This window comes from Podarcis cretensis (assembly GCF_951804945.1).
Source record: "Podarcis cretensis genome assembly, chromosome: 1".
NCBI classification, from domain to species: Eukaryota; Metazoa; Chordata; class Lepidosauria; order Squamata; family Lacertidae; genus Podarcis; species Podarcis cretensis.
Genome location: NC_137170.1, coordinates 79,551,314 through 79,566,445, shown reverse-complemented (window position 1 = coordinate 79,566,445; position 15,132 = coordinate 79,551,314). Strand labels below are relative to the sequence as shown.

The window sequence follows — 15,132 nt, the reverse complement described above, 5'->3', positions numbered from 1 at the left end:
TTCCAGTTCTGGTCTAACTAGTGTAGAGCTGAACAAGGTAGCCATAGTTAGTTAAAGATTACTTCTAATATTGAGGTCCAGGAGAGGAAGTGTGAGGAGGAGGAAGCTGTAAACGGAATGAAATGTAAGATGTATCACTCTGCAAGGAGATAAATAAGGTGATAGGTTAAAAGATCAGGGATGGTCTGGGAATGTGGAGGTCCCTCACTTTATCTTAACCCCATGCAAACTTCTCTTCTGTAAGCTGAGTTGCATCCAAATTGCCAACAGTTCAGTGTGTTTTCCGTTAAACCAGCTTCCATCCAATTTGAAAATGGAAGCCACATTCGCTTGACGGCTAAGCCCTTTGAGACAGCCGTTGCACATGTGCAGATGACAGCTTCATGAATAGGAGTTCCAGGGGACTTCAGGTAAAGACATGCCTGCCTCCTCTCTGGTGTGCACACCGACTTGCAAATGCAACTTGAGAAATAGAGGAGTCTCGCTGCATTTTAAGACATGAATGTCTACATAGCCCAAGACTGGGTGGTGGTAACATCAATCCTAAGTTTATTTGCTTCTATTGAGTCCTGTTGAGGAGAGTCTGCAGAACTAGCAGCACACAAGCTGGGTAATATTTGCCTCTGTTAATGCCCAACACTAACGCCTCATATAATTCTGCGGCCCCCTCCCATGCCTTGCCTTTTTGTACAACTAATGGCAACTAGCATGATAGTATAAGCAAGGAACTACACAGCAGGGCAGCACCAGCAGGGAAGAAGCCTTGAAGAGTCACAAAATGTGTTCCCAAGGAGGCTTAGCCTCTTGCACAGGCTGTGCACCACTCAGTTGTGATTAGGCAAAGCTACATGGAGCTTCCTGACATTTTGTCCGCTAAACTGGTCAGATAAGAAAAAGTTGGGCCTTGGGGAAAAGAGGAGGGGAGAGGAAAGTAAGAAGGAAGTCAGTAGCCAGAGGTGCATGAAAATGCATGACCATGAAAGGAAGGAAGATTGAACTGCTGTAGAGTATATTGTTCTGCATGCTACACTTCTCTTGGCGGCAAAATGTTTAAGAGGTTCTAGCACTTCCCTGGGCTTGGTTTCTTTTGGAATGAGGTTACTGAAGGATAACTGCCATTTTGAAATATTTGCATTTATTTACCAATATATCGGTTGCACATAGTTGGAGGTAGAGCATTGAAATGCCTCAAAGCTTATTGATCCCACATCAGATCTTCTAGCAGAACTGACAGCACAATACGATTCTTGCAGAGAACAACTCAACTCACTCTCTTTTTTAAAAAAAGGTTTCCATGTGTCTAACTTGAACTGCCAATCTAGATCCTTTGCCATAACCAGTTGGAGCGGTTGTGAGAGAGAAGAGAGGCACCTGCCCCCCATGGAAGAAGTTGGGAGATGTAGGCATACACCTGGTATTGGGACATATTTTTGTTTCATATGTGCTCTAAATCTGACCCTTAGGTTTGCACCATGCAAAGCAACCCTGCTGAGCTCAGTTTCCCCAGTCACCCTGATGCTATTGAACCCAGTTACTCCTTGCAAAGGTCTCCTTTCCCTGCTGAATTGCACTGCTCCTCTGACAAAAGGCCAAAGTCTAGCAGAAGACATGAGGAATGGGACTGAAAAAGAAGCAACTCCTTTTTCCAAGTCCATCTCCTTTTGCAGCCCATTAAGAGTCGAGTCAGCTCTTATCTTCATCAGATAAAGGTCAGGGTGGCACAAACGCAGCAGATAGCACTGGTGGCCTTTCCATTCAGAAGGGAGATGATAATCAAGACAACCCTAAAGAGGTAGGAAATATCAGGACTCTCCCTTCTTTCAACCTCCAAACCCTGGTTTTGCCATGAAGCACTTGCTTAACTCTCCCATGTCTCCTCATCTGCATCCAAGGAAATGCGTTGGCACACGTTCCTCCCTTGCTACTATCTTCTCTTCCATTCCCTCTTTCTCCCCACCATCAAACATTTGACAGCCTGCTGTCCCAGGTGTGATAGAGGATGCTGCCCCACTGTCCGTGTTCAAGTAAGTTTCAGCTGCTAGTCCTGTTTGATTTTATAACTGGGCAGGTGCCATCTTGCCCTTTGCCTCGTGATTTGGGATCACAAGCCCAGTTTAGCCTCAAGATTCACCACAAAGTGATGACACCTGTTAAAAGCATTTGCAGATATCTTTCCCATTCGCCCATAAGCTCATATTCTAGTTCGAAGAGCAAGGCAAAGACCCTACCTTATCCAAACTAAGGGCATTTCCTAGTTTCTGCCTCTTCCTCTCACACCGGAGACATACTGCTTGCTCACATTGACTGCTAATCATGAAACTGCACTGGACACAAGCCAACGTTTCTTGCAAAAGACCCCACTGAAATGGAGACTGAGGTAATGTTATTGCCATGTACCGCATTTTTCGCTCTATAGGACGCACCCGACCATAAGACGCACCCAGTTTTAGAGGGGGAGAACAAGAAAAAAAATATATCTCCCTCTCTGCATAGCGCCCCCTTCAGCAAAGCGGCAGGAGAAGCGGAGCCCCTTCCATTTCTCCTCCCACTTCGCTGAAGGGGCACTGTGCAGAGAGGGAAAGCTGTTCAGCGCCTCTCCAGCGAAGCGAAGCCAGGAGAGCAAGAGGGATTGGTGCGCACCAATCCCTCTTGCTCTCCTAGCTTCAACGAAAGCAATGCAAAGCCTCTGGAGCGCAGCAGGATTGCTCCCGCTGTGCTTCGGAGGCTTTGTGTTGCTTTCCTTGAAGCCATGGAGCCTGCATTCACTCCATAAGATGCACACACATTTCCCCTTAATTTTTGGAGGGGAAAAGTGCGTCTTATAGAGCAAAAAATACGCTGTATCCCTAAGAGTGGTCAACACAAAATGGACAAGGTGACATTGAAGCATTCCTCTTGTGTGGGATGTGTGTCAAGTACATACAGGTGTATAACTTCCCCACATTCTGATTATAAACTATATTACTCTCAGCATAAGGACCAAAATGGTGATGATACAAGTTCCTCTTACTTTACACTTTCTACTGAGGAGAATACTGCTCATTACATTTAACCTGCAAAAGGTGCAAGAAAAATTCCTCTACCGCAGAGACATGATTTTTAAAGCTCTGATTTCCCTGGATGAAAGAAAAATGCACTATTTGGCTGTTATTTAAGACTTTCTGATGGGCTGTTTCATTGCTTAGAAGTTTTCAAAGCTTTGCAGCCAGAACTGGAAATTTGGCAACAGAGTTATTTGGCATGATCAAGAACAACCTTCCTCCCTAAAATTACACCAAAGTGCAATTGAAAGTCTATATATAGAATGCATTTGCAAAGCACTCGTGAATGTCTTTGCAATGCCAGAGTAACATTATGCTTTTCAATGCTGCACTGAAGCAAAAGTCAGCACGACCTTATTTGGGGAACATCTGATTGTGCGCAGCCACTCTTTATTTATTTTATTAAGTTTATTTTTAAGTATAATGCAAATTTATAAATAAATACGAGGACCAGGACAGACACTGGAAAGAAAATGGCAAGTGCTATCAATATCAGCAACATTTTATTGTGCTTCTCTCATTCCTCCGACTCCCAAAAATGTTTTCCTTTTATACGAACGAATATGGCCTAAAACCAATGTTCATTTTATATCCTGCAATTTTAACACTCAGGAAGGTGCTGCTTTCAAATCAATTCCCTTGCAGGAATAAAGTGAAACGCACAATTGCACCTTCTTGCTTATTTCTGGCAGCACGAAATCAGAGCTGTAAACTCTTTCTAAAGTATTAGTTTTACTGATTTGATTACTGATTAGTGCTGAGCTTTTTCTTGCAGAGAGATATGAGAGAATGTTTTATCATTTATTTTATGGAGTGAAGTGGGTGGGGGTGGAAAACAAACTGAGATGTGTGAAAATTAAAATGATAGTGACCTCCGTAGACACAGTGCAGTCTTCTCAGTTTCTCCTCAGGAGTAAATAAGAGGGTGTTTTGTGCAAGACAAGGTGGCCTTTTATATGTGAGGTGTGTGAATTGGCTAGGTCTAGCTGTGCTATAATCTCAAGGTTTTGGTGATACTGGACAAATCAACTGTTATATAGCCATTCAAATCAATTGTTTATAGCCGTCCAGACACCACAGATTTGCATTGGCACTCAGAGTGAATGCGACAGGAAGTTTTCTGACTGCTTTGCAGTTTGCTCAGTATCCGCACAATACAGAATTCTGAATATGTCGGAGAACTTTGTCTTGCAGGGGGTGGGATGGAAGAACGCAACAACCAAAACTAAAATCAGTGATAGAGTCAAAGTCCAGGTATACCCTAATGTCAGCACACAAAACCCACTGAAGGGATGGGCTGTTCCATATTCGTTTTGTTACATGAGAGGTAGGGAGAGAACAACAATGGCAACAATTCAAGTTTCATGTGGACCACTTTGGAGGAACCTCAAAAGAAAACAGGTCTCATAAACCACTTTAAAGAACCTTTTAAGTCACTTCAAAGAACCCGCCAGAGCTGTGGGATACAACAATTCAAACTACCCATCAGCTTTGCAGAGGTTTCACACAGAGGACTGTAAACATAATGTAAGTTCCAGAGTTTTCTTAAAAGCACGCAGAGCCCCTAAATGTTCTCCTGTCCGTGTCTTGTCAGTTTTGGCACAGTTAGAGAACAGCAACATGTAAACAACATCACGGTTTGATCTTCTGATGAGTTCAGTTCAGTAGGACTTCACAGCAGGGTTACTGGTCCAGCCAGTCTGTTCCCTACACATGTCCATATAGATGGAAGAGGTGGGGCTCTTCAGACAATAACTTTCTCTATCACATTGTCTGCAACATCCACTTCTTCTGCCTGAACAGTAACTGTGGCTGCCTGGCCACATATATGCTGGTGGTCTTTCCAATCCTGAACAGGGGCAAAAAGAAAAGAGTGTGTAATGAAAGCAGTTACCGAGTAAAAGAAAAATGTAGCAACACTGGGCAAGGGCTGTGGAATTCTAGTTTTATTCTGCTTTGAGATTCCCTCAGTACATACACCAGAATCCTAATATCACTTAGCAAAAGGGAACTAAAATTCCATTTATACCCTGTCTCTCCAAAAAACATTTTCTTATTGGAAACTTAAGAGCACCAACTAAAAACAATAATTTTGCAACAATTCAATTAAAACCCACATCTTAAAAAAAAAAAAAATCAAACATTGAAAGCAGCCCTAAAACTACCAAATGAAAAGACTTGAATAACTAAAATATGTTTTAACATGGCTCCAAAAGGATAAGAGCCAGGGAATAAAACGAGGGAGGGGACTGTTCCCTAAATGGGCTTCCATCAAAAGCTATGGGCTTTTCAGCAGACAATGAAACCTGCCAGTTGGGTTTCACTAGATAACCTTCATGTTTGGGTAGGTTTACATGGGAACAGGAGGCCCTTCAGATGGGTGGGTTTTTCGTGAAGGAATCTACCAAGCAGCCCTTCTGATCAAGTCTCAGTGAAATAAATGAGTGGTGACAGCTGAAAAGTGAGAGGCCATGGGTGTTTGTTTCTCTGGCTTTGCGGAGTATAAGGAATTTATTACCTTCCGCTGACAAAACGTTGAGCAGTAATTGACTTTATGGCAGCCAGTGCACTCGTTCATTGCTTCCCGACCACAGTTTACACAGGATTGCTGTCACAATGCAGACAGAGAAGCTAAGTCAATGGGGAGGAAAGAAGCACTCTCTCTTGCAAAGCCTTAATAGTATGAGATACATGATAAAGGGCAGAGGTGATGCACAATTACAGAGGTCCTGTGTAGGGAATACTTTATTTTTTTTAAAAAAAATAATCAACTCTTGCCTACAGCAACTGAGCACTTGGAAGGATTAAACAGGCACTTCAGTTCCCTAGACTTCTCCCCTTCAGTCTTTCGGAAGAATCAACAAGGAAGCCAAGGCTATACTAGTCAGCTTGGGACTCAGCTATACAGCTGCAAATAAAACGTTTTAAGTGCAACATACGTGTCACAAGATGGCGATGGTGAGCCTAATGGAAAATTCAATGTATTTTTTTAAAATGCTTTAAAAAAAAATCATTTTCAGAACGTTTTTTAATAAGTGTGTAGATTCCACCTTGAAGGGATACCTCTGACTTTACAGTTGTGAAGACCTTATGTAGCCAAAGATATTCAAGTGTTTATACAACAGACCAACTGTGGATTTTTACCATATCTTCTTTAATATTCCATGTACGCAGGAAGCAGCATTTCTCAATACTTCTTCAAATGCACATACGGTTCAAAACAAGGTTAGATATGAATAAACATGTTTATTAATTTAAGAACATAAGGAGAGCTAGCGGGATCAGGCCAATGGCCCATCTGATCCAGCATCCTGTTCTCACAGTGAAAGAGAAACCTGCAAGCAGGATCTGAGCATGAGACTACTATCCCCTCCTGCAACACTCAGCGATCGGCATTCAGAGACATAGTTCCTCTGGCAGTGGAGGTGGAACAGCCATTGTGGCTAGTAGCCATTGATAGCCTTATTAATATATTTACAATATAAAACAGAACATTGAAATTGTCTATATGAAAACAGTTTAAAATGGTATTAGAAATATTGAAAAGGTTAAAATCACCTCTAGCTAAACAGAAATCCAACACATGTAACTTCTGTATGACTGGATAGGTTTGCATAAACAAGAATTGTTCAAGCAGTTTTAGCGTATTAAAAAGATAACTTGATTATAGGTTTCAAGAGCTGATGCATTTCATGCAAATTCTTCAACCTTATGAATGCTTATGGGTGAGCCTTGGAGGGAAAAGTGGGATATATAAATATCATAAATATATAAAATGAGTAAGAATTGTACAGCTTTATGTAGTTGTTGTGAATCACTTTGATTTTTTTAAAATGAATTAAAGGTAAAGGTAAAGGTAAAGGTAAAGGTAAAGGTACCCCTGCCCGTACGGGCCAGTCTTGACAGACTCTGGGGTTGTGCGCCCATCTCACTTAAGAGGCCAGGGGCCAGCGCTGTCCGGAGACACTTCCGGGTCACGTGACCAGCGTGACATCGCTGCTCTGGCGAGCCAGAGCCGCACACGGAAACGCCGTTTACCTTCCCGCTGGTAAGCGGTCCCTATTTATCTACTTGCACCCGGAGGTGCTTTCGAACTGCTAGGTTGGCAGGCGCTGGGACCGAGCAGCAGGAGCACACCCCGCCGCAGGGATTCGAACCGCCGACCTTTCGATCGGCAAGTCCTAGGCGCTGAGGCTTTAACCCACAGCGCCACCTGCGTCCCTTTAAATGAATTAGCTGTATGTATTTTCTTAAGTCAATCAATTGATGCACTGTTATTGTGTGACTGAGTTTCAGATTGCTTTTTATATCCGCAGCTTTGAGCACAGGTGGATTTGTGGGAAATGCTGTATACAAATAAATGGACTGTGTCTATGACTCAAAAGAAAAGAAAAGAAAAAAGTCCCACTTTGTAGTACACGTGTTTAGGTCTGCAGCCTGAACCTGATATATGGAACAGGACGGCCCATAAGAGAGCTCATTAGGCTCCTGCTTTCATCATGTCTCTAATGATGATGGATGCAGAAAAGTTTGCTGCATGGCCATTTGTGGGGAAGGCAGTAAACAGTGGCAAGCACAAAGTCCCAACTGATTATTTTTTTAGCTCTCATTATTTCTAAGCTCATTTCATGAATTACTTTACTTCACAACTCAAAATAACAGTTCCAGGAAAAGATTTATATATATGCTTCCTGATGAAAATGAAAGTTGGGGGGGGGGTGTGAGAGAAAAACAAGCCAACGTCATGCAAGGGAAATGTGTGGAGATGGGTTGCAGGTTCCAAAGGGTTGTTTAGGTTTCCAAAGAGCAGGAGGAATTGACCTTGTCATCACCCATCCTTTATTTTTCTTCAAAAATGCAAATCTTTAAAAAAATGACCTCTTCAGGCTTCTTTTTCCCAGTGTAACTTGCTCTCGGGGACTCTTGAGCACTGCTAGTTCTGGCTATAATAATAATAATAATAATAATAATAATAATAATAATAATAATAATAATTTATTATTTATACCCCGCCCATCTGGCTGGGTTTCCCAAGCCACTCTGGGCGGTTTCCAAAAGAATATTAAAATACTGTGACACATCAAACATTAAAAGCTTCCCTAAACAGGGCTGCTTTCAGATGTCTTCTAAAAGTCTGGTAGTTGTTGTTCTCTTTGACATCTGGTGGGAGGGCGTTCCACAGGGAGGGCACCACTACTGAGAAGGCCCTCTGCCTGGTTCCCTGTAACTTGGCTTCTTGCAGTGAGGGAACCGCCAGAAGGCCCTCGGTGCTGGACCTCAGTGTCCGGGCAGAACGGGGGGGTGGAGACGCTCCTTCAGGTATACTGGACCGAGGCCGTTTAGGGCTTTAAAGGTCATCACCAACACTTTGAATTGTGCTCGGAAACGTACTGGGAGCCAATGTAGGTCTTTCAAGACCGGTGTTATATGGTCTCGGCGGCCGCTCCCAGTCACCAGTCTGGCTGCTGCGTTCTGGATTAATTGTAGTTTCCGGGTCACCTTCAAAGGTAGCCCCACGTAGAGCACATTGCAGTAGTCCAAGCGGGAGATAACCAGAGCATGCACCACTCTGGCGAGGCAGTCCGCAGGCAGATAGGGTCTCAGCCTGCATACCAGATGGAGCTGGTACACAGCTGCCTTGGACACAGATTTAACCTGTGCCTCCATGGACAGCTGTGAGTCCAAAATGACTCCCAGGCTGCGCACCTGGTCCTTCAGGGGCACAGTTACCCCATTCAGGACCAGGGAATCCTCCACACCTGCCCGCCTCCTGTCCCCCAGAAACAGTACTTCTGTCTTGTCAGGATTCAATCTCAATCTGTTAGCCGCCATCCATCCTCCAACCGCCTCCAGACACTCACACAGGACCGTCACCGCCTTCACTGGTTCTGATTTGAAAGAGAGGTAGAGCTGGGTATCATCCGCATACTGATGAGCACCCAGCCCAAACCCCCTGATGATCTCTCCCAGCGGCTGCATGTAGATGTTGAAAAGCATGGGGGAGAGGACACAACCCTGAGGCACCCCACAAGTGAGAGCCCAGGGGTCTGAACACTCATCCCCCCCCCACCACTTTCTGAACACGGCCCAGGAGGAAGGAGCAGAACCACTGTATGACAGTGCCCCCAGCTCCCAGCCCCTCAAGACGGTCCAGAAGGATGTTATGGTCGATGGTATCAAACGCCGCTGAGAGATCCAGCAGAACTAGGAAACAGCTCTCACCTTTGTCCCTAGCCCGCTGGAGATCATCAACCAGTGCAACCAAGGCAGTTTCAGTCCCGTGATGAGGCCTGAATCCCGACTGGAAGGGATCCAAATGGTCTGCTTCTTCCAGGCGTGCCTGGAGTTGTTCAGCAACCACTCGCTCAATCACCTTGCCCAAGAATGGAAGATTTGAGACTGGGCGATAGTTGGCCATTGTGGCCGCATCTAAAGATGGTTTTTTAAGAAGCGGTTTAATAACCGCCTCTTTCAGCGGGTCTGGGAAGGCTCCCTCACGGAGAGAAGCATTCACCACCCCATGAAGCCCATCGCCCAGCCCTTCCCGGCTAGCTTTTATAAGCCAGGATGGGCAAGGATCAAGGAGACAGGTGGTTGGTTTCACTCGTCCAAGCAGCCTGTCCACATCCTCAGAGGTAACAGATTGGAATTGATCCCACGCAATTTGACTAGACAGGACTCTAGCACTCTCCTGCCCCGGCCCTGCTCCCACGGTGGCGTTTACCTCTTCCCAAATCTGAGCAACTTTATCTGCAAAAAACTTTGCAAAATCATTGCAGGAGATCATGTGACCCGTACTGGGCCCCGATGTAGCAGGTAGTTCCGCTAAATTGCGGATCACCTGAAAAAGTCTCCTGCTGCTGTTTTCTGCAGATGCAATAGAGGCGGTGAAGAAAGTCTTCTTCGCCATTGCTACCGCCACTTGGTAGGCTCGACATTGAGCTCTAACCTGTGTCCGGTCAGCTTCAGAATGGGTCACTGGCGGTCTAACTGTCTCAACGATTGTTTCATTGCCCTCAGATCTGTGGAAAACCACGGGTCTGTCCGGGCTCCATGCAATCGGAGAGGGCGCTTCAGAGCCAAACAGTCAATAGCCCTGGTTAACTCCACATTCCAGCAGGCCACCAGGAAATCAGCTGAAAGGCCATCAACATGGGATAAAGCATCCGCTACCACTCTCTGGAAACCATTTGGATCCATTAAGTGGCGGGGGCGGACCATCCGAATCGGTCCCACCTCCCTGCAGAGGGAAGGGTCGCAGAGAAGTCAAGTTGCACCAGGAAGTGGTCTGACCATGGCACTTCTTTCGTTTCGCTTTTACTTAGTGTCAGATCACCAACATCCATAGAGGTAAACACCAGGTCCAAGGCATGTCCGTGGCTATGGGTTGGGCCAAACTTATTCAGGGACAGCCCCATGGAGGCCATGCTTTCCACGAAGTCCCGAGTATGGTGGAGTCTCCTTCTTTGGAGGTCTTTAAGCAGAGGCTTGGCAACCATATGTCAGGAGTGCTCTGATGGTGTTTCCTGCTTGGCAGGGGGTTGGACTCGATGGCCCTTGTGGTCTCTTCCAACTCTATGATTCTATGATTCTATGACCCCTTGTAAGGTCGTGTCGGCATGGATATTAAAATCCCCTAGGACAACCAAACCAGGTGTCTCCAGGAGAACATCCGCTACAACCTGAAGCAGCTTGGGCAGGGAATCCTTGGTGCAGCGGGGAGGTCGGTACACCAAAAGGAATCCTGTACTGCCCCTATTGCCCGACTTCCAGAACATGCACTCAGAGAACTGGGTCTTCCCAATAGGACGCCTGGTGCAAACTAATGACTTCCTAAAAATCACTGCAACCCCCCCTCCCCGCCCACAAGGCCTGGGTTGCTGTGCGTAAGAGAAACCTGGTGGACAAGCAGCGGCAAGGACAGGCCCATCTGCTTCATCCAACCAAGTCTCTGTTACACATGCCAGGTCAAATCCTCCATCCATGATCAAGTCATGGATGGCAGTGGTCTTATGAATCATTGCCCTGGCATTGCACAGCAGCACCTTCAGGTCATGTGGGTCTCCCTTGCTGATTCTAGTATCCATCCGGTCAGGACCAGACCCGGAGGCAGGGATAGTCCTCAGACAACGACTAAACCTGCCTCCTCTGTAATGACATGGTCTGGTCTTAGCGTAACTCCTCCTCCTACCCGTGATCACTGAAATCGGTTGTCCCAGCGCATCCCCCTCTGTGGAACATGCCCCAGCCATTTTGTTGGCTGGGACCCACTCCCTGGCAGCCCTGACCCCTCCCCTTAAAAACAAAATAAGACCTTAAAACAAAAACAAACAAAAAAACCCCCAGAAAACAAAAAACAATACAAATAAAAAACTGTAATACAACTGGCTATGAAACACAAGCATGTGCTGAGAGAGCTCAAATATGGAAAGGGGTAAATAAATAAAAATTAGATAAGTAAAACTCATTAAAACAATATGGTGCTGACTTGTGAATAAAAGAACAACAGTTCTTGGTCACCAAAGTGAGGTAACGAGCCTACAACAGAGGGAGACAAGGTGGTGCCCTCCAGATGTTGGTGGACTACAACTGCCATCAATCCTGACCATTGGCCAAGCCAGCTGGGGCTGATGGGAGTTGTAGTCCAACAACACCTGGAGCGTACCATATACCTTTCCCTGGTCTGTAATACTGAAAAACTGGGAGAAAATCCTTCAAGAATAAGGATACTGAGAGGCATAACTTTTTAAGCTGAAGGCTCTGCATTAGAACTCCCCCCCCCCCATCTGCCTTTTGCCAGTCACTTGGAAGAACCAGGATTTTTATTCGGAATAAGAACAGGTGATGAGGGTGGGGGTGGGGGAGAGCTGTGAGGAAGCATTAGAATAAAGAATTGATTGAGCATAACTGCATTTTTTTCATTCACCTAAAAGCAGGCATTAAATCCTCAGGCAACACTTTTAATACAACTGGCGGCGGGGAACGGGACACTGCTTTGGAGAGCTGTCATTATGTCCTTTGGTTCATAAGATCCCATTAAAGTGAGCAAGCTCTATGTGTTGGGGTGGCTCGTTCAAAACCTGAACAAAAAGAAGGACGCAAGGAATGTTTCCCAGCTCAATCTGCTTATAGCTCATACCTAGGCGTGATTAGCAACCTGGTATAATTGAATGAGGCCAGCGCAGGAAGGGATTCTTGGCAGTGAATAAATTGACATGCTGTGAAAGCATTAACACAGGCCATATTTAGTGCAGATGGATCTGCTAGCTTTCGGGCCCAACTGATTCACACTCTCATTATCACCTCATTTGTTTGCACCATCTGCCTGCAAATTATCTGCAAATCTTAAAATATAACAGGTGCCAGAAAATTATATACCTTGATTTTAGTGGGGGGTACGGCAGTAACTGCTTGTGTACGCAAGCCATTGACAACCTGACACTGCGGCTTGTACAAGGTTTGATATACGTGGGAGCAACATATGGGACTAGGGCCAAAGTAGATGTGCCAGCAGGAGACCCGAGACTGGATTGCCTATGTTTTCTAAAAAGGCAAATGTAGCCATAGAGGCCTGCCAATCTGGATCAAAGCTATAACGTTGGGTGGGCTGCTTCAAACTCACCCTCCCTTGTACCATTTTCCTGATAGGCATCACAGCCTTAATTCTGCTCCTTGCCTCTCAGGGAAAAATGTCCTTGTATGGAAAGGATGACACACACACACACACATTCCCCCCCTAGCTATAATCCAAATAAGCCCCCCCCCCAGTGCATTTGTCTCTTGCAAGAGCCGCAGAACAGCCTGCTGCCTCATCCTCGCTGAGCTGTGAGTTTGGGTGGGATCTACACTGAAGGAAGCAACTGGGATGTTCTCTGATCAGGGAATGGAAAGTATTGCACAGACATCTCCCACTCTGCCACCTTGAGTGCCAGTGGGATGCACAAAGCAGTGGTTGGATAGAGCTCCCTCTGTCAACATCGCCCTTGAGCCAGTGCTACCAACTGGACTCACACACTTCTGCCCTGACTGGGCTAGGCGAGCTGGGTAGCACTTCCAGAGACCACCTTCTGCACAGGAACAGGTCAAAGTGCTGTGGACTCACAGCTTAGAGTTGTGAGCACTGGATTCACTTCCACAAGAAGACAGTCGTCGCACAGCAGAGTATAGCAGAGTCTAGCAGAGCATATAAACGACTCGGAGAGCAGCTCTGTAGAATATCTTCTTTTATTCTATCTACAACTATAATACACAACTATGTACAGAGCTAAATGAGGTCTAAACGAAAATGCTGAACTGCACTGAGTGTCTGCAGCTGCTCTTAGCAGCAACCTTATCTATACACATGATCTCTCTCTAACACTCAGTCTCTCTCTCTCTTTGATGTGAGGCTGGAGCGGAATAAGTAGAGAGCAGAAACCACCCCCTCCTCTCTCGAGAATCAGCAGAGAACATCAGCAGATTCTTGGATATGGGAGGGGTGAAATCTCCTCACCCTCCTTATGAGTCGGAAACAGGACACATATGCACTTTTAGCCTCCATGCAACTGCAGAAGCAAAAAACGCAATACTCATCAAGTGCTACATCACGCCAGGAGGTGCTGCTATCTACACTGCACCCAAATTTCAGAGGGCACTATTTGAAAGAGGCTGCACACTTTGAGCACACGTGTGCAGCAGGCACCCAAAGCCTGTCACAGGAGGCAAAGAGCACCAGCCATTTCACAGCTCGTCCCAGGGAATTCCCAGTTGTGCTTGTGTTATCTGACCGTGCCAGTGGTCTTGGCAGCAGAGCATCATGATACTGGAGCCAGAATAACAGAATGTCCCAAAGGCCACCACAAGTAAGTGGATGACAGCACCCTAACAGTCATGGGGTAGACTTTGTCACTGTACCACCAGGGGATTGGGGGGCGGGGAGCAAACCAAAACTGGAAACGCATAACATTGACAGACAATGACAACATTGTACCAGAACAGAACAGAACGTTCCTGAACTGCTGTTTGATAGCAGTGCCTTGTGCTTACCTTAATGATGATTTCTGTTTTTCCATCTACATCTTCAGCTTGTTGAAATAACTGGCCCTGATACTGCTAAAAGGAAAAAGACATTGCAAACTTCAGCTTTACAGACATCTCAGGCTGCTCTTTAGAGCATAGTTAAATGATTCCATCAAAGTGTTCTGCTGCTATATAATTTTCTGTTCAACACTCCTGTGAGAAGGGGACTCGATGTGATGCAGAAAGGCTGTGATGAAGATCTCCTGTGCAATCTTTGCAAAGTGAATAGAAGCTGCAGGGACCTGACACTGGTTGGAGCCAAGGCACTGGTCAGCAGCAGGAGAGAACCTGCTGTTTAATATCACCTGATTAAAAGCTGCTTTTTGCCCCACAGGGGGAAAGCTGCAGGGTCCTTGGTTTGTGTGTGTGAGAAAGGAATCACAAGGGCGTCCAAACAAGCTGCTGACAGAATGCTGCACTCACAAAAGCTGTTAATTTGGACACAATTTGATAAACTTCAGAACAAGAAAAAGAGTATTAATATTAATTTGAATTTCAAGATTTATCTTTATCTTCTTCTCCCGTCAGTGAGAGCTTTCTAGGGAGTCCAGGTGCTCCCGCTTTTCTTCCTGCCATTCTAATATATTTAGCTTGGTTTAAGTACTTAGATTCACCATTCTCTGGTCTATATTGCTCTTTGAAGGGGTAGGAGACACCCGAGACAGTAGTTTAAAAGCTCCACCTTTAGGTTTGAAGCTCAGCTTTTACTATATTAATTTTGTTGGTGCTCTTCTTCCAATATCAGGGCCCTTTAATCTACTATCTTTAGCCTATAGTTTACTTTCTTTTACTGGTTGCTATATGCCTGCCTTTCTTTGTTGCTTTGAAGAGTATCTTAGAGGGTATAATAGTCAATTTAACATAAAAGTAGGAATAAACATACGAACAGCAGATAACATTAAATAAAGGAAGATTTGAGATGAAAAGGGGTGGAATAATAGATTATGCAGCTGATAAAGGACTACCTAGAATCCCATGGACTGGGAAGTCTGAGGATAAGAGATAATGGTGAATACTGTATGATGTGTATAAG

General features: G+C 45.3%; 1 protein-coding gene across 7 annotated transcripts in view; it reads right to left on the bottom strand.

Annotated features, from left to right (window-relative positions):
- Positions 1–3,527: 3,527 nt before the first annotated feature.
- The window catches only part of DEAF1 (DEAF1 transcription factor), a gene marked incomplete at its 5' end in the record, with an annotated part of 35,786 nt that continues 24,181 nt past the window's right edge, over positions 3,528–15,132 (bottom strand). For 4 of the 7 annotated variants that reach the window (XM_079970956.1, XM_079970957.1, XM_079970958.1 and 1 more), the window contains 3 exons: positions 3,528–4,890; positions 5,560–5,649; positions 14,067–14,132. In XM_079970956.1, coding sequence (XP_079827082.1) covers positions 4,786–4,890; positions 5,560–5,649; positions 14,067–14,132 — 261 coding nt within the window. In that variant the 3' untranslated portion in view covers positions 3,528–4,785. The remainder of the gene's footprint in view (positions 4,891–5,559; positions 5,650–14,066; positions 14,133–15,132) is intronic. The other 3 variants (XM_079970961.1, XM_079970960.1, XR_013837441.1) reach the window with 2 other exon arrangements.